The following is a 19,006-nucleotide window of genomic DNA, read 5'->3' as shown; positions in this document are numbered from 1 at the left end:
TATATGGGTAATCAGCTTGGTATGACATTCCATTCGCTAAAGCATAATTATAAGCATAGACGATTGAACCCCGTATTTGCTTTTCCAAAACCCAGAATTCGCCTTATCGCAGTCCAAGAGGAGAAATTCTATGGCCTCGATAACGGCATGGGTCCAACAATATTCCAGAAAAAACAAAAAAAAAAAATTAATAATAATAATAAATAATAATGGACAATTCTGCACTTTATTGTGTATAAAATAAAAAAAACTCAAAAAACAAATATACCCACCATGAAACCCCTGCCTTCCTATAGGTTGTACAACAAACCCATCTTACTCCAATCGATATAAAAATTCTTGTAATATGGTGTGTATATATATATATATATATATATATATATATATATATATATATATATATATATATATATATATATATATATATATGGTGTTTGTTAAGAAACGTATAATCATGAGTTTAATGCAATGGCCCATGTTATATCAAATTTGTACCAAAATAGCTGTCCGTTTGGCAATTTTAAACCCGATAATTTCAGTTCTTGAATCAATGCTCGTAATCATATTAGGGACTTGAAAAAAACTCAAATCGACAAAAAATGGACGTAAAACTCAAATTGAATTAACATAAGACTGTATACTCTTATTTTGGCTAATCTTATTATGGCTAATCTTATTATGGCTAATCTTACCTATTTCTTGATTAGCATAAGGAATTCTTCACGATCCATGTCCCCAGACTGCATAATAAAAATAAAAAATAAACGGAGTTTAGAACAAAATATGAACCAGAAATGTGTTAACTCATAAAAGAACTCACAGCTAGAAATATGTTTATTACCGGAGTAGAAGCTATGACTTCCAATGCATGACTAAATTCACGAAGTTTCTGTCGTTTATCAAATGCTTTTCACAGATTCAAAGTTAGTTTATACATAAGCATATTAGTACACATATTTCCACATATTAAACAAAGGCACATAGTTTAGGCACAAAATCATAAAATCAAGTAAGAGACATAACAACTCAAGCAAAGAGCATATATCACATATTTTACACATATAGCAAAAGTAGCTCAACATTCGGTTATTTATAGTTACTGCCTCCAAGTTCATTACTTAAAGTTCAAGCCTTCTTTCTCAAGAGACTTGAAGTCTTCTTTCAAAGTAGCACCAAATATAAATTTATTTTATTTTCTTCCTAGATCTTCACATGCAAGATAAGATTAAGAGTTTTTAATACTCATTCTTGTAATTACTACATTCATTAGCAATTTAAACATTTTCCTCAAAGTCATTCCAAAGATATTTGAACCATCAACAATCTAATTACACAAAATTTCATTTTTATTAATCTTGTTCTAGGTTATTTATCTTCGTATATTATCTTATTACTCATATATCATAAACCATAGACTGCAAGCTTTCTCGACCCGAAGGGAGTACACTTACAACAATGTATGTCGGTATATATATATATATATATATATATATATATATATATATATATATATATATATATATATATATATATATTTCCATTTTTCTCCAAATAATATTATTCAACAAAAATAGAAAATGTTGATTTTCAATTAAGCAAATATTGTTCTACATATATGTTTATTAATTTCTAATTTTGCTTATCTTATATTTTTTTCAATATTCGCTCGTGCAACGCACGAGGCGAAATACGTGTTGGTATAAAAGAAAGGGTAAAGAAACAGTAAAAAAAAAGTATACCTCTGGTCGTCTACATTCACAGTCGTATTCCCCCGCATATGGGTAATAACCTTGGTATGATATCCCATTCGCTAAAAACTAATTTTAAGCGTGGACGATTGAACCCCCGTATTTGCTTTTCCACAACACAGAATTCACCTTATCGCATTCCAAGAGTTCTTGGACTGACAGCAAACAAAATTTTTCTGTTTTGATCAAGAGGAGAAATTATATGACCTCGATAATGGCATGGGCCCAACAATCTTGCAGAAAAGCACAAAAAAATAATTATAATAAATAATAATGGACAATTATGCACTTTATTTTGTATTAAATAAAAAAAAACTGATAAAGAAAAAAAATATACCCACCATGACGCCCTTGTCTTCTTATAGGTTGTACAACAAACCCGTCTTACTCCAATCGAGATATATATATATATATATATATATATATATATATATATATATATATATATATATATATATATATATATATATATATATATATATATATATATATATATATATATATATATGGTGTTTGTTAAGAAACGTATAATCATGAGTTTAATGCAATACCCCATGTTATATCGAATTTTTACCAAAATAGCTGTCCGATTGGCAATTTTAAACCCGATAATTTCTGTTCTTGAATCAATGCTCGTAATCATATTAGGGACTTGAAAACAACTCAAATCGACAAAAAATGGACGTAAAACTCAAATTGAATTAACATAAGACTGTATACTCTTATTTTGGCTAATCTTACCTATTTCTTGATTAGCATAAGGAATTCTTCACGATCCATGTCCCCAGACTGCATAATAAAAATAAAAAATAAAAAATAAACGGAGTTTAGAACAAAATATGAACCATAAATGTGTTAACTCATAAAAGAACTCAAAGCTAGAAATATGTTCATTACCAGAGTAGAAGCTATGACATCTAACGCATGACTAAGTTCACGAAGTTTATGTCGTATATTAAACGCTTTTCACAGATTCAAACTTAGTTTATACATAAGCATATTAGTACACATATTTCCACATATTAAACAAATGCACATAGTTTAGGCACAAAATCACAAAATCAAGTAAGAGACATAACAACTCAAGCAAAGAGCATAGATCACATATTTTACACTTATAGCAAAAGTAGCTCGACATTCGGTTATTTATAGTTACTACCTCCAAGTTTATTATTTAAAGTTCAAGCCCTCTTTCTCAAGAGACTTGAAGTTTTCTTTCAAAGTAACACCAAATTTAAATTTGTTTCATTTTCTTTCTAGATCTTCACATGCAAGATAAGATTAAGAGATTTTAATACTCATTCTTGTAATTACTACATTCATTAGCAATTTAAACATTTTCCTCAAAGTCATTCCAAAGATATTTGAACCATCAACAATTTAATCACACAAAATTCCATTTTTATTAATCTTGTTCTCGGTTTTTATCTTCGTATATTTTCTTATTACTCATAGATCATAAACCATGGATTGCAAGCTTCATCGACCCGAATCAAGTACACTTACAACAATGTAGGTCGATATATATATATATATATATATATATATATATATATATATATATATATATATATATATATATATAAATATATACTTATACATAAAACATATAGATTATAAATAATCCATTTGAATTATACTTATATATGACACATATAGACTAAAGAACCGTGTGCATTATTTGGAAAAGAAAAACCACTTCATAGCATCAAAGGTTTGCTAAGACGTTATGCGGAGCAGGACTGTGTCATTGTTGCACTGTGCCATCATCAGTGGTGCCAACATATACAGATATGCTGTATAGATCTCAAGGGAGATCAGGCGCGTTTTCTGAAGGGAGTTCAGGTTTGAAGAAAATTCATGGCACGCGGAGTGGAGCTGCTGTAGAGAGAGACACGGAGTTCGAGTTGTGTACAAGAACGGCGTAAAAATTAAAGAAGGAGTCTTTATTATTTTTAATAAGTCCTATTAATGTACACTGTAAATCTGAACTAGTGAAATCGTGTTTGCAGGTCCACGTGGATGTAGGGCACATTTGTGTCTGAACCACATTAATTTCTTGTGTTCATTTATTTGCTTTCAGTAGTTTATAACTGTGTTAACACAAGAATTATAGTTGTAACTGAATAATGTTTCCACAACTTAACTGTTACAACTTAGGTTAATTGATTTCTATAGGCATATAAATCAACAATTGGCATCAGAGCGGGTCACTAGATATATTTTGTGTCTGATTTTGGGTTTTGATTTATTTGCTTTGCTTATTGGATGACGTGTGTTCACAAGGAAGGTTGAGACAAAGTCTGTCACGACATTCACCAAATTCCGCTGCGTTGTAACATGCCACGTGATGGGACACTCTGATAGAAGACGAATATGGGTGAAGAAAAGTGACATCTATGTTGCAGGGGGAGTAAATCTCATCTGCAGGGGGAGTACTTGTTAACCATGGATTCAAACCAATCTATGCCAAAGGGGGAGATTGTTGGCGCCAGATTTCTGTTGGTGAAGATTGAAGAAATCCGCCATACGTGATACTTAAAGCTTGGCAAATATTTGTTTTCTATGTTTATTTTGGAATTAATTAGAGTCTTATTCTTGGAATATTGTTATTAGGACTTAGATTTATTTCCATGTATTATATTCTAGTTATGTATCTTTTGTAGTTATCTAGAATAGAAGTAGAAATCGACTAAGATTATATTACCTAGTTAAATCGATTTCTTAGGGCTTAAGGTAGGTTTATGGTGGTGGTTTCGTGCCTATATAAGGCCCTCAACCCCATATGAGTCTTATGGAGCTTTAATAAGAAAAATCCTAGCATAAAGGCTTTGAGGGGTGCAACCCTGTTGGTACATCAGGTGTGGCAACATGACAGGTTTTTTCTACCAGGCCATAAAGAAGATCGGTGTTTCGGGAGAAGTGCTTAAAAGATCTCGGGAGAGATTGATCCGCCAGAAGTGCTTAAAAGATCTCGGGAGAGGTTGATCCGCCGTTTGAAGGGAGTTCAACATTGGAAGGAGTCCAAGAATACGGATGGAGGAATTGCATTGATTATAAACAAGTTCGAGTCGTGTGCAAGAACGGCGTATAACATAAAGAGGGAGTCTTTTGTGCTTTATTAAGTCCTATTAATGTACACTGTAAATTTGAACTAGTTTGCAAGTACTCGTGGATGTAGGGTACGTTTGTATCCGAACCACATTAAATTCTTGTGTTTTTTATTCTGCTTTTAGTAGGTTATTTACTGTGACAAAACAAGAATTATGTTATCACACCTAATGTCGTAACAATTAATCTGTCTCAATAGGATGAGTGGACTTTTATAGACTTTTAAAATCAACAATAATTAGATTAGATTCCACTCATATTTTGCCACCTGCAATATTTGAATCAAACAATTAAATAAATCGCAAGTAAAGCTTTAACGAAACATTAAAAATACAATAAAACTTGTACCCAACTAATAGTCATGTCCAAAAGAATTATTAGCAAGTACTTTGGTAAATGCTGATTTGCATCCAATTTTATGGTTTAAATAAGCAGACGGGCTTACAAATTCTCACCCTTTTTAAGTTTAAGCTTAACAAAATTTTAAATAAAATTACACAGTTTTAGTTTAAACCAATGTATTTATATTGAGATTTTGCTTAATTAGTTTGTTAAATTTAAGAGGTAAATTAAATGGTGTGTAGAGTGTAGATAACTCTAATAAATTAATGCATGCCAGACTTACTTAGTTATTTTACAGTTTTCTAATAGTTGATTATGGCGAAAAAAACAAACAGTTGAAAAAATAGTTATTTTTTAATAGTTGTTTTAAAATTTATAGGTGTTTCTTATTAAAAAAAGTGGCAAAAAAAATAGTTTTTTTTTTTCTGGAAAAATTGACAAAAATAACTTAAAACTAAAATTAAGAAAAATGAAATAAAAAAAATCAAAATTATAGTTGATTTCGGAAATATTATAGTTGGTTTCAGAATCTTTATAGTTGGTTACGGAAATTAAAAAGACTAAAAAAAACTAAAATATATTTTAAATAAAAAATTAAAAGAAAAATATATTTTTAAAGCTATTATTGTTAATTTTTAAATAAAATAATAAAAAAAACAAAAATTTAAATTTATTTAAGTTATATATAGAAAAAATTAAAGTTTGCATATGGAAGTTTATGGAAAGATTTGCGAAGCGATTTTTTTGGGATATAATCAATCACACACGATTGTAGGGATCTCAAACTTCCGGATTTTGTATGTGTATCTTCGAGAAGGCTATTTTCGGGAATCATTAAAATAGTGGGTTTTGTACTAGTGTTGAAAATATGGCTGGATACCCCCTTATTAAAATAAAACGCTAGAGAGGGTTATGGCTAATTGTCCCTAAAAAAATGGGCAAATGGCAGAGAGAACATGATGAGGGAGTTAAATGCACATTGGTTCAGACAAAAAATAGTCTTTCAAATAAACCCATGCCCATGTCTTTTCTTTAAAATACCCTCCATAATATGATTTTTATCAATTCCATCAATTATACTCTAACTTCCTTAATATTACACATTGACCATGGATTTAAACAAGTATATCACATTAACCCCCATTTTCATAATTTTTTTTAGAAAATAATCTTTTTCTGAATTTTATTTTTCCGGCCAGATTCCAGCGTTGACCAGACGGCTCTCCAGCGTTGACTTTTTTTTTTTTCAATTTTTTGAATTTTTTTTTCTGAAACTTTTTTCTGGCCGTGGACCGCCAGTCTCCGCCGTTGACTTAAAAAAAGAACAATTCTTAAAAAAAATTATTTTAATTAATATTACTGTCTTGGTTGTTAAATTACTGTCTCCAACAATAATTTAACTGTCTGAGACATTAATATTGCTGTCTCCGGCGTTGACTTTTTTAGTTTTCCGCTAAAGTATTGTGTTAACAACAAAATTATTGTCTGAAATAGTAATATTGAATACCAAAACAGTAATATTCAAATTACTGTCTCAAGCAGTAATATTATGAATATTAGTTTCCCGGATATTAATATTACTGTCCCAAACAGTAATATTATTGCATCAGACAATAATATACAGTCGAAGACAGTAATATTACGGTCGAAGTCAACAAAATTGCAGCCCAAGACGATAAATTAATTTATACAGTAAACTTACTGTCGCCGATAGTTAAATTACTGTTGGTGCTAGCCAGTAATTTACCAGTCAAGACAATAATATTAATTAAAATAATATTTTTAAGAAAAAATAAAATTTAAAAAAAAAAGTCCATTAGTAGTTAAATTATTGTTGGAGACAATAATTTAGTAGGTAAGACAGTAATATTAATTAAAATAATTTTTTTTAAGAAAAAACAAAATTTCAGAGAAAAAAAAAGGTCAATTAACAGTTAAATTACTATTGAAGACAATAATTTAGCAGCCAAGACAGTAATATGAATAAAAATACACAACTAAAAACTCTACTCTTCATTTTCCGCTTCTCTTCGACTACTCTCTCTCTCTCTCAACCACAGTCGCCGATGTATCTCTCGTCTCTCTCTATCAGCCCATCGTCGCCGACGCGCCATTGTTTCCTCCAAAGATTTACCTTCAGCCGTCTCTATTTCTTTATAAACTCTAACGTAACGGTTTTTGTGTTTCTCAAATTTTGTGTTGTGAATATTAGTATTTTATATTGTTTTTGGAATTTAATTTGTTATATGTGATATTGTTGAAATTTGATTTTTGGCATAAAATATTGAAATGTTTGTTGCTGAATTTTGATAGAGGAATAACATTTTTTTTTTTAATTAATGTGCCCGATATTGGCCGATAAGTTTCAACCGACCCGTTTCGGCAACCGACAAAATTGGTTGCCAACCATTACCCGACTCACAATAGTCGGATTGATAATAGTTTTACATATTTGTAAGAGTCGGTTGGTCGGGTCGGGCCGATAATCGGCCGATAATCAACCGACCCGACCCATGAACAACCTTAGTAATAAATACTTGACAGTAATTGGATGTTTTAAATATAAAATGTTATTATTTTCGACAAAAAAAAAATATACAAGATATGATGCAAAAAAAAAAAAAAAAAAAAAAAAAAAAGAAATATTAGTCCAATAGCATACACAAGTGCATAACTAGTGCCCCAGAGATTAAGTTCAAACAAGAACGAAAATGACGAAAAGAAATGCAAAAACACATACAGAAATACTGCATGTCTGTACACCAACATCATCACCAGATTATAAACAAAATATTCATAGAGAAACAAAAAAGAAAAAAAGCAAAACCGAGTATAAAATCGCTCTCCACAATCAACAACAGTACAAAAAGAATGTAAAATAAATCTTCAAACTAGAAAAAGGTCTTGATCAAAATCCAACATTAATTAGACTAATTAATTATATATAAGGAAATTAACTAAGGACTTAAGAGTGTGCATAAGCAGAAGACATTTGCCATATCTGAAGGGAAGCGGTGATGGCTGCATCGGTAGCATTGTTGAACAAGAAGATGTGTCCATCTTCGTATATTGCTTTCGTTGGATATATTCGTGATGTTATGCATGTTCTTCCCCCCTGTGCAAAGCTCTCCACTATCGAGTGATCCACCTATTGCATTTCCATTAGATAATAAAATTAATGTATTTACATCGAGATGATGCGAAAATGCAAATAAAGATAGTGAAAAATAGAAATACATGAAAAAAAAAAAAGAGAGAAACTATAGCAACTCTAAAAGTTCGTCTTGTAAATTACGAACGATACCAATTAGTTTTGGTTGTTTCCTATAAAATTATTCCGAAACGGACCAATTCTTTATCTGAAAAAACCCGATAAATTAACATGGATCCATTTAATTTGTTGAATGATCATCTCAACCAAAAGCTTAAGCTGTTAGTGAAATGTATCATTTAATATTAATATCTCCAATACCATTGTCATCTCTAAATTTGCCTGGAGATCGAATATGTAGTTTAATAAGGACATGGAACTTACAAGTATTCTCATTGATAGTTTTTCGCCTTTCAGTACCGGCACTGTGCTACCGTAGATTGCTTTGTCCACTTCACTTGCTTCAGATGACCTACAAATTCAATGGAAATTATATGATCAAACGACGCATTCGGTGTAATATATATATATATATATATATATATATATATATATATATATATATATATATATATAGATATATATTAGGCTATAAGTATAGGTTTTGACCTGGAATGATCAGCACAAAAGAAAGTCTTGAAATTGCCTTGAGTGTCCTTTGAAATGTAGAAATAAACCGGAGTTTGCTCTGTTAGGCTCTTGTGCGTGTGAATCAATAACCCGAAGGGTCCTAGTGCGCCTCTCTCGGCAGCACCGCCGCTTGTCATGCAACTATAGGCCTCGTCGTCATCGGTTCCGTTTATACTCTTCAAGGCCTCTTCATCCAATTCAAATTCCACAACAATGTCTACCTGTAATATATAGTACGAGGATTACGTTGATCAAGTTATATTATGGTGTACGGTTATTAATAATATAATCGAACTTGTTTCTTACAGACCTGAGAAGCAGAAGGCACGTCAATGTAGACAATGGAACCAGGTTCGGCCTCCACCTTTTCGAAAATATTCTTATTCATTCTCAATCTTTTTATCTCTTCCACTGGCCATTGTACTATGTTGCTACCTGTTTTCTTGTCGAACACTATCGTCCTCGGAATAGCCTATGTTTTTTTTTTGCAATAAATAAAATCATTAATATTGGTAAGAATTAATTAATAAAGAACAAAGATGGTGAAAATCACTACTAGAAAAATGGATTTTTACTACGACCATTAACCGTAGCAAAATATACTAAATTCGTAGTAAAAGGCTTTTGCTCTGCAGTTGCTACGAATTTGCCATGTGACAAAAATTTTGTTACGATAAATGGACGTAGCACATACTTTTTTGTTCTGGTAAATCCTAGCATTTACTACGACTCCAAGATTGTCCCATGGTAAATCGTACCCTTTATTACGACTTTTTACCGTAGCAAAAAAATTCATAATAAAAAAATCATTTTTCTACGAGTGTATATATATACCTGAACGGATGCCCAGCCCTTTTGTAAATCAGTTTTTTCGTTGTCAGTCTCTTTGATCCAACCCCACAAAACCCTCCTTTTCTTTTCTTGATCATAAAATGATTTAGACGCGTAGAAATAACCGTAATCGTATCTCAATCCAATTCCCACATCAATGGTTGGATCATCAGGTATCCAGCTCCCCGAAGCACCGTCGTATGTCCCAATGGCATAATAGTCATTTCGGTCATCGTCAAGGCTGGTCTTGACAACATGCTTCACCTCCGGCCCGTTATCCGACGTGTCCAGCCCATTCTCGACAACCTTGGAAACCGGGTAGAAGTCGACGCACTCCCACATACCCGTACCCGCAACCCGATGGAGCGCCCCGTTAAGGAGTTCAAACGTCTTGAAATCCTTAGTGTCGTACACCAACGAAATGCCCGTCTTGTTGATTTGCGAGCCAATGGTGAAACGCCACTTGCCCTCGGGTGTCAGCCATGCGGTGGTGGGGTCACGGAAATCCTGGGGGGCAATGCCGGGTGGCGGGCCCAGTACCGGGTTGCCGGGGTACTTGACCCAATCGACGAGGAGCGGGTCCGACAGGTCGGATGGGTACGCTAGGTTTTGTACCTGGACCGATTCATTGGTGGATCCGGTGTAGAGCATGATTAATTGGCCGTCTTCTAGAATGGTGGCTGAGCCGGTCCATACACCGTTGATATCGTACCAATTATCGGGAACCATAGCGATGGGGAGGTGGCGCCAGTGGATCAGGTCCTTTGAAACTGCGTGGCCCCACACGATGTTGCCCCATACGGCACCGTACGGGTTGTATTGGTAGAAGAAATGGTACCATCCCTTGTATATCAATGGACCTATAATAATAATAATAATTGTTATTAATTGTTTAGAAATTTTATTTATTAAAAAAAAAAATTAAAAAAAATATTTCTACATGCATTTTACTAACCGAAACAGAAACCAAACAGAAACGTTTAACTCTCTCGAATCGTCGTCTCACTTGAAGGTAAATGTTATTTTCACACTCGTTATATGTCGTTTTCCAAGATTTAACTATATTTGATGACTTTCTAATATGTATGAAAAACAACACATTCTTAAATGGATGGGGTAATATTATTGGAGATATTAATATTAAATGATACATTTCACTAATAGCTTAAACTTTTGGTTGAGATGGTCATTCAACAAATATTTGTATAGAAACTCTAAAGATAAGTAATTTAAAACCGAAAGAAAATTGATAGTATTTTATTTTCTATTTTTTTTAGAAGAGAATTGATATATAGTATGTCATTTATTTCAAAATAAGCGATGTTTAAGGTATTTGAACAATATTAAACTAGTCAGTACATGTGACTAATAAAGGAATTTAGGAAAATATTCTATTAATATATTGGTTAATGAGTTTATAAGACATAAAAGGGCGTATAATTAAAACGAAGGAGTATTGATTTTTCTAGATTTATATATTATGACAAGAATACAGTAAAAACGATGCAATTAGCTGCATTTCCAAATTTAACTCAATAGGACAACAAATTAGTAGCTGTCATTGATTAAATTGCAAAAAACTCATTTGTCTAAATTCAAATCCATTTCACCTCTCCACCAAGAAAAGAGGGAGGCAGATAAAAATAAAAAATAAAAAGGAAAGAAAATCAATAAGAGAAAACAGGTATTTTTTATGCTACACTCGGTGAAAGTTACAGCAGGAGGATTTTTATCGTTGATCTACACATATCAATATGAATGTGTATGTATTTGTGTGCTTATGAATGATAAATATTTACCGGGTGTATTTTACCCGATGTACAATAGTATAAACCGAGATAATGAAGCATAATAAAAGGAGAATTAATTTGCCTGATACTGCAAATATTCAACTAATATTAAATTAAATAAACATTTTAAAATAAATAAATAATTAAACGGAACATAAACATTAGACTCACCATTAGGATCTGAATCCAAAACCCATTTTCCGATTTAAACAGCGCCGGAGGAGAAACCCGACCACATCACCAAACAAAGAAAAGGAAACATTATTAGGAAAAAATATAACAAATAGGGAAAATTAATTATATCCCTTCATTAATCAAATATAGCAAATAGAACTGACCATTCATCCAATTTTTTCTTGGCTGGAAATGAAAAGCGGTTCGGTGCCAAGCCAGCATTTTGGCGGTCCATGCAAAAACAGGCGCTTTGAGCAACGGGCGGAACGATTTCGACGAGACTCCTTCCGCCACGCCACGACCCACCGGGACCGCATTCACCAATGGCACCGCCATTTCTTCGTTCGGCTCATTATTCCCATTTTTTAGCAACACCACCGCCACAAATATGGCGCCACCCAATAGCCCCGTCAGCAGGAGGAGGACCACGGAGGAGGTCCTCCGCCGGCGACGCTGCCGGAGTGGGGCATCAGCGGCGGCGTTGGCGTCGGCGGATTCGAGCAACGGGGCGTAAGGGCATAGGCTTGAATTAAGAATGGGTGTCGTGTCATGGGATTGGGGTAATGCATGGCCTTGTTCTTGGAAAGACATCTTTTTTGCGTGGTTTGTGTCGGAGAGAGAGAGGGTATATATATATAATATTGTAAAATTTTGAAATTATTGGAATTTTGAGAAAATTTTGGTTTGGTTGAATGGTGGAAGTAAAGTTTACTATTTGGTCGATTGGTATATATGGCTCTCTTCTACAAGTTAATAGCATCAAAATCATTTCTACAATTAGAACAAACTAAATAAAAATTATTTGAGAAAACATTTTGCATCGGATCATTTTTTTTTAAATAAAGAGGGAGATAGCTTAACTTGAAAAATAAATAAAAAGAAATGGCATAATTAAAGAAAATATAAGTCATGGGGTGATTTAAGATTTATGTAGTTTAAACTTTAAAGGACGTAAGTTGATGGTATGTATTAATACAAATTATTTTTAATTAATCTTTTAATGTTCTTACTTTGACAATTTTTACATAATTAATTTTAATAAAACAATAAATTGCAAGAAATCTCTTTAACTAAGATTAATTTACAAAAATTCACATATTTATAATTAGCAAAAAACCAAGAGTTTGCAGTATCCTCCTTACAGTGTAAATTTTGACATAACCTTTTTTATTGAGTTGAAAATTGCTAAAAACTATTTATTTTACCCTTAATGGGTAAGTTTGAACTGTCCCCCTTGTATGTTGTTCGTAAAAGAATATTAATGTTTTTTTTTTTGTGTGGGGGCATTCATAGAGAGATGGCAGCCGGCGATTGCACGTTTCATTTGCAATTTGTGGGAGATGACCATCACCCTAGATGATGCTAGTGCATTGATTGGTCTCCCTGTATTCGAACATCCTGTATCTCCGGCGCGTATTCTGAAGCATAAACTGACACAATGGTTTGTTCTTTGCATGCTCGATGTTCATCCAAAGACAAAAGAATAGACGGTTTGGTTAGAGTGGTTGCATGATCAATTTCGTTCCATGACATCGTCTGACAATGAGGACAGACGTAGAGCTGCTACGAGAGGGTTTATATCATTTATCTATTGGGATGTAGGATCTTTAATTTGCTGACAAGACGGGCACCAAAATTTTTATTCGTTGGCTGTGATTGTTTTAGGATTTGGAAAGCGTTGGTACTTACACTTGGGGAACTACTATGTTTTGTCTTTTATAACGCTCATTGACGGATGCATCTGAGGTGGCTACGAGGCAGATTTCTTGTACTTGTTTGGCGCTACTCCAACCTTGGATATACGAGCATTTTCCATTTTTTATGCCGGCTGTGAGGCCAGGACTGATCGAGCTTGGGATTTGCTTGAATGTAAAGACAATTTGACATCACATGATGAAATAATAATAATGAAATGTTTAATAAAAAATTGAACTTTTGTATTGTGATTATTGATTTGTTGTTTCTCACAAGTTATTTAAGACCCATATTCGAGTCTTCATGACCAATTCCCCCATGCCCATGGAGAGGTTATTTAGTGGGATGCTCGGGTCAATGGAGTACTTGCAGACATACCATCCAGACAGGGTTCTGAGGCAGTTCGATAGGGACCAGTATATACCGGATCGACCATATATGACAACCGCTATGCAGTTCTTGCCTTTTTCAAGGCGAGGCCCATCGTACAGAGATTTTGAGACACTTCTTATGATATTATTAGAGAGATGGGTGGATCATGTCCCTGTACCCCAAGCGAGGCCTATTTTAGCAGTACCTAGTGAGTCAGATACTGTAGATGAGTACATGGATTGGTATAGAGGACGATTCAGACTTTGATTGTGCACGGTTGCCTCAGTTGATCGCGAACGACCACGAGCTACATATTCCTAGTAATGACCATTCTGAGACGCCTATTAGGCCACTTCTTTTATTCAACTCAATAATTTATCTCTTGTTGCAAATATAATGTGATTACAAAATTTACTTGAGTAATCCATTACTAATTCCACATTTTTTTCAATCTGCAAGAAACGGGGGAAAAAATTAAATTTGTGACATACACTATTTGACATCTCAGTGTCGAAAATAATGTCAAATGTCGACACAAAGGGGTCGAAACTATGCACATAAGATCGACAACAAAACCATGTCGATTTTGTTGCACACGATTGACATCAAGGTGTCGATTATGAAACAAAAAAATCGACAATGTGAGGATGTCGATTTCCTTGCATAATGCTCAACACGTTACTGTCATTTTTGGGCAGTAAAATGGGCTCGCAAATGTCGATTTTAGTATCCGCGGAAAAACTTTCAAAAACGAAAAAAAATGGTAAATTAGCTACAAAAACACATAAATGCATACCTCCTTCGGTTCTTCGACCGTAGAATCTTCTATTTTAATTTTAATTAAATCCATACTTTCTCTCTTTGAGACTTTCGAAGGTTGAGGTTTTGCGGATTTGTGGAAGATGAATGAGAGCGGTTTTTGTGGTTTTTGGAGGATGAACAAAATGAGAATTTGGGTTTGTTTTATTTGTGACTTTGTGGTTAGGATTTTGTGGCTTTTGAGTATGTGGTATTGACGTGACCTAAATGGCCACTATGAGAGAATAATAAAGTGGATATAAGGAAACTCCGTGCAAGCTCAAAGCAAGTCCATGTGACCTACAAAAATTGAGTGGCAGGGGGTGGTTTCCTGGCGTTAGCACTCTGACAATTAAATTAGTCGGAATCAAAGAGAGTTCAAAACATATAGTTTAAATTGTATTAAGAAATGTAACTTGTGTTTCAACGCCAGTTGGTTGATATTTATACCTGTCCAGTTGGTAAGATAATGGGACCCTCCATTCCCTTTACCCATGTCATACATGGGGGTTGACATGACTCCTCTGAATTGTTTTCCTATAGGGGCGAGCTTGATTTAAGGTCAACGAGCAGTGTTAGTGTTTAAGGATGAGCTCGCTCTTCCTAGGATGGACATGAACATTCATGTCACGTTAGTGCAGGCTTTCCGCTTTGTCGTAGCCCCACATGCGGTCTTATCAGCCACCAAGCCACCAGCCGCCTGCTCTGGACGTAGGAGGCATGGCGGTGGCCTCTCTTGTTGTGGGCTTGGGCCTTAGCGTTTTTGTCAGTGACTTGTACCTAGACGGCCCGTTTAAGGCACATGAGTCCGTATCAAGTATTGTATCAACTAACCCCCCCCCCCCCCCCCAATCGCTCATAAACACAGTTTCTTGGAGCGAATTCTATTATGAAGTCTTTTTTAGCAAATTATGTTATGAAAAAAATTTCCCCAGTTCGCTTAGACAGGTGAAGAAGGCACCGTTTGGGAAAACTAAGTTTGTCTGAGAGCTCTGGAGTAATTACTCCCCCAGCTTGTTGGCTGGATAATGCGCATGGTGAGCAAAGTACGCGACTCATTGCTCCAGGCGCGTGGGTTTACCTGCTTGGTATGTTGTCGTGCACACTTTCTCGAAAAATGTTTCAATTTAATGAAGTATGCAGTCTTATATAACAGGCTCGTAGGACTTTGTATCTTTCATTAAAGCTATGATAATCTTTTCGTCTGCCTATAGACATTTCCTCTCTTTCGGCAAAGAATGACGTTATGTATTCCTGCTCCTGGGCCCCATTAAGTGTGTGGCTAGGACTTATAATCCTGTTGAGGTGTTTGCCTCTTAGAGGTTCATGCTACGGTATGCGCGACTTTTGATGTGGTTATAGGCCACTTGCAAATAGTGGCTGCTCTAAAGATGGCTCTTCCATCAACGTGGCCCATCTAGTATTGGGAATCGTGCACGTGTACGCAGTGGAAAATAATTTTTTTATTTAATTTATACAAACTAATTTGTATAAATAAACACGTGCACATAATTTCAATTAATTGCGTATATGATTTCTTGCAATCACCAACAAACATACTCGTTTATATTTTTTTTAAATTACATTAAATAAATCAAGTAGCATGCTTGCATCAATAAATTTAAATAATGAACATGATCAGCGAACGATTCACATAAACACATAATCAAACATATAGATTCATGTGACAATAATCAATTAACATACATTAATCTCAATTAACAAAAAATAATTAATTAGGGAAAACGATTTTTTACTCTAGAGTGTAAATCGAACAAAGACTCGAGAAGATGGTTAGCTACTCTTCCCACTCCTACTGATCCGACCGGCGACGGTGGTGCAGCGACGCATATGTTGGAACTGTTTCCTAATTTGAAATTTCAGGTCTGCTACGATTTCAATATCTCCATGAATATTGATTTGGTGGACAGTTCCCTATGTGGTATTGTATCTCCATGAGTTGCAAAGCTTTTTCTAAATCATCACTTGATTTATGGTGAATTTGCTTGCTAGACTGCACAAAAAACCTGAGAACAGATTTTCAGGATTACCTTCTCCCAGCACCAGCTTGTGGCGGTGGAGAATACCCTGGTGGCGCCAATGGTGACAGAAGACTCCTCCTCCTCTTAGGTTTCACCCCGTATATTCAATCCACTATCCACGCAACACTAGATACATAACAGGCTAGTTACAACGAAGAAGAACGAGGGGAAAAGAAGATGCCAATGCGGCGGTGCGGTGGCAGGTGGTGGAAGAAGGGTTTCGGCTGCAGGGTGGAGCGGTTGATGGAAGAGGAGAGACTAGGGTTAGGTATTGTGTTAATGAGCCACTAACACACTATTTATATAGGGCTTAAGTTGGACCAAGTCCAACAACTTAAGCCAACTCTCTTTCTCAGCTCGATTCTAATAAACGGATGCTCGCAAAAATATAACAATTATATTTTAGTGACAAGCACAATATTGTCATCGATACGAGTACCACTTTGCAATTTTCCAATTTTCGAAATTGGAAACCCTAATTTATGACCCGGCAAATCGAAAAACTTCCCAATTTAGAAAGTTCACTAAATTTCCGTTGAATTCTTTTCCTTTATTCGTTATTATCCGTAATTAACGATTACGAATGTTGGACTCAATCACATTAACTTCCAATTACAGTAAGATTAACTAATTATTTTATCTCGTTACATTTAAGGATCTGAAGTACAAGAGAAGTGTGACACTCAATGGTTCAAGTGTAGCTAGTCGTGGGCCAACAACACATTGTGGTTTAAACTCGTCCCTAGTGTTATAATTACGATGAATCTAGTTTCAACTTAACTGCCCAACGAATCAAGATTGACGTCTAGAAACTACGCATCATGATTCCCTAGATACAAATAAAGTGCTTGCAAGAACTGGGTGATAGAGTTAACGTACAGTACAATACATTCGATACATATGTCCCAATTCAACTAGAGGCATTGGTCCACCGAGACCTCTATTTAAATTTTGGTAGTTGTGTGAACATTCTGAGATATATAATCTATTTGTGTATGACTCAGAGAAACATATTTCCCTGATCGTCACACAATCAGCTCTGGCCAGAGACTCTGTCGATTATACACTATAAGAACACACACATCCATGACTAGTCTAGAAACCGAATCTCCTACTACATTGCACAAACTTCACATTAGATTTCGGACTACACGAACATTGGTTCATGGAGCGGTCCTCCGTGGGACTTAGGGACAAGACACGATACAACTGGTCTTCTAGTGAAGTCATGGTGATGTCTGGGTCTTAAGGATTAATGGTGTACAACTATATCATAGAAACCCTTACTCGATTATTGGGAACCACTTAGATATTTCTAGGATGGGGGAGTTTCGGTGAACTCATCTATATGAACACCCAGTCATGTATGCAGATATCACAATATTGTTTAGTGATGAGACGCAATACACATACACTAAGTGCTAGTCTATATTGGGAAAGGCCAGTATCTTCATTAATGGTGTAACCCGTTGACTAGAAACTAGATATAACAGTTATATTACTTATTTAAATATCTCATGATTCAACTAGATCATAATTAGAGTAACTGCAAGGACTATATCTATGTGCGTGCAAGGGAGAAATCTATAGAATGCCAAAATAAATTTTATCATTCATACAAAATTTATTGTTTATTACAATAATAAAAGAAATACCAAAGACACAAGTTGGCTTGTTGGTCACCTACTCTAATATTCTCCCACTTGACCGAAAGTCAACTACCCATAAATCGTAATCTCATCGACTATCGTTGTTTCTCGTGGACCGGTGAGGACAGAGGCTTCGTAAAGGGGTATTCTACATCTTCTTCCGAGATGACTCGTTTGACCTTGACTTCACCTCTATCAATGATCTCTATGATCACATGATACTTCCTCAGAATATGCTTGGACTTCTAATGAGATCTCGGGTCCTTACGGCTCCGGTGTTGTCGTCGTACAGCTGTACTGAATCATTTGCATTTAGAACAACACCCAGCTCTTGAGTGAACTTCTTGTTAGAGGAGATGACCAATAAGCCATCACACTACTGGTAAATAATGTATTTCATATTAATGATAAATACCTTTTGGCTTATTTATCTGTCTTTCCATAGATATAGTCTTTACAGTTACTTAATTACTATAAATAGATCTATTAGTATCATGAGATTATTTATTTAAGTATAGTAACTCTTAAACATAGTTCTTAGTCAACGGCTTACGCCACTGATGAGGATATCGGTCTTTCACATTTGAGACTAGCACTTAGTGTATGGGTACTGTGCCTCATTAGTCAATGGTGTTGTGACATCGTCATACATAACTGGCTGATCATAAGTTGA

General features: G+C 34.7%; 1 protein-coding gene across 1 annotated transcript; it reads right to left on the bottom strand.

Moving 5' to 3' along the window:
• Nucleotides 1-692: 692 nt before the first annotated feature.
• On the bottom strand, nucleotides 693-12,388 carry ATBETAFRUCT4 (Glycosyl hydrolases family 32 protein). Its single transcript, XM_088817916.1, is given in 9 exon segments — nucleotides 693-740; nucleotides 842-889; nucleotides 8,167-8,349; nucleotides 8,737-8,824; nucleotides 8,962-9,203; nucleotides 9,293-9,454; nucleotides 9,817-10,673; nucleotides 11,775-11,783; nucleotides 11,942-12,388. Coding segments are annotated over 9 exon segments (2,064 nt in total). The 5' UTR covers nucleotides 12,369-12,388.
• Nucleotides 12,389-19,006: the final 6,618 nt, after the last annotated feature.

The sequence above is a fragment of the Erythranthe guttata genome, chromosome 5 (assembly GCF_056151865.1).
Source record: "Erythranthe guttata isolate IM_541 chromosome 5, IM_541, whole genome shotgun sequence".
Classification (NCBI taxonomy): Eukaryota; Viridiplantae; Streptophyta; class Magnoliopsida; order Lamiales; family Phrymaceae; genus Erythranthe; species Erythranthe guttata.
This window is presented reverse-complemented; position numbering and strand designations above follow the sequence as displayed.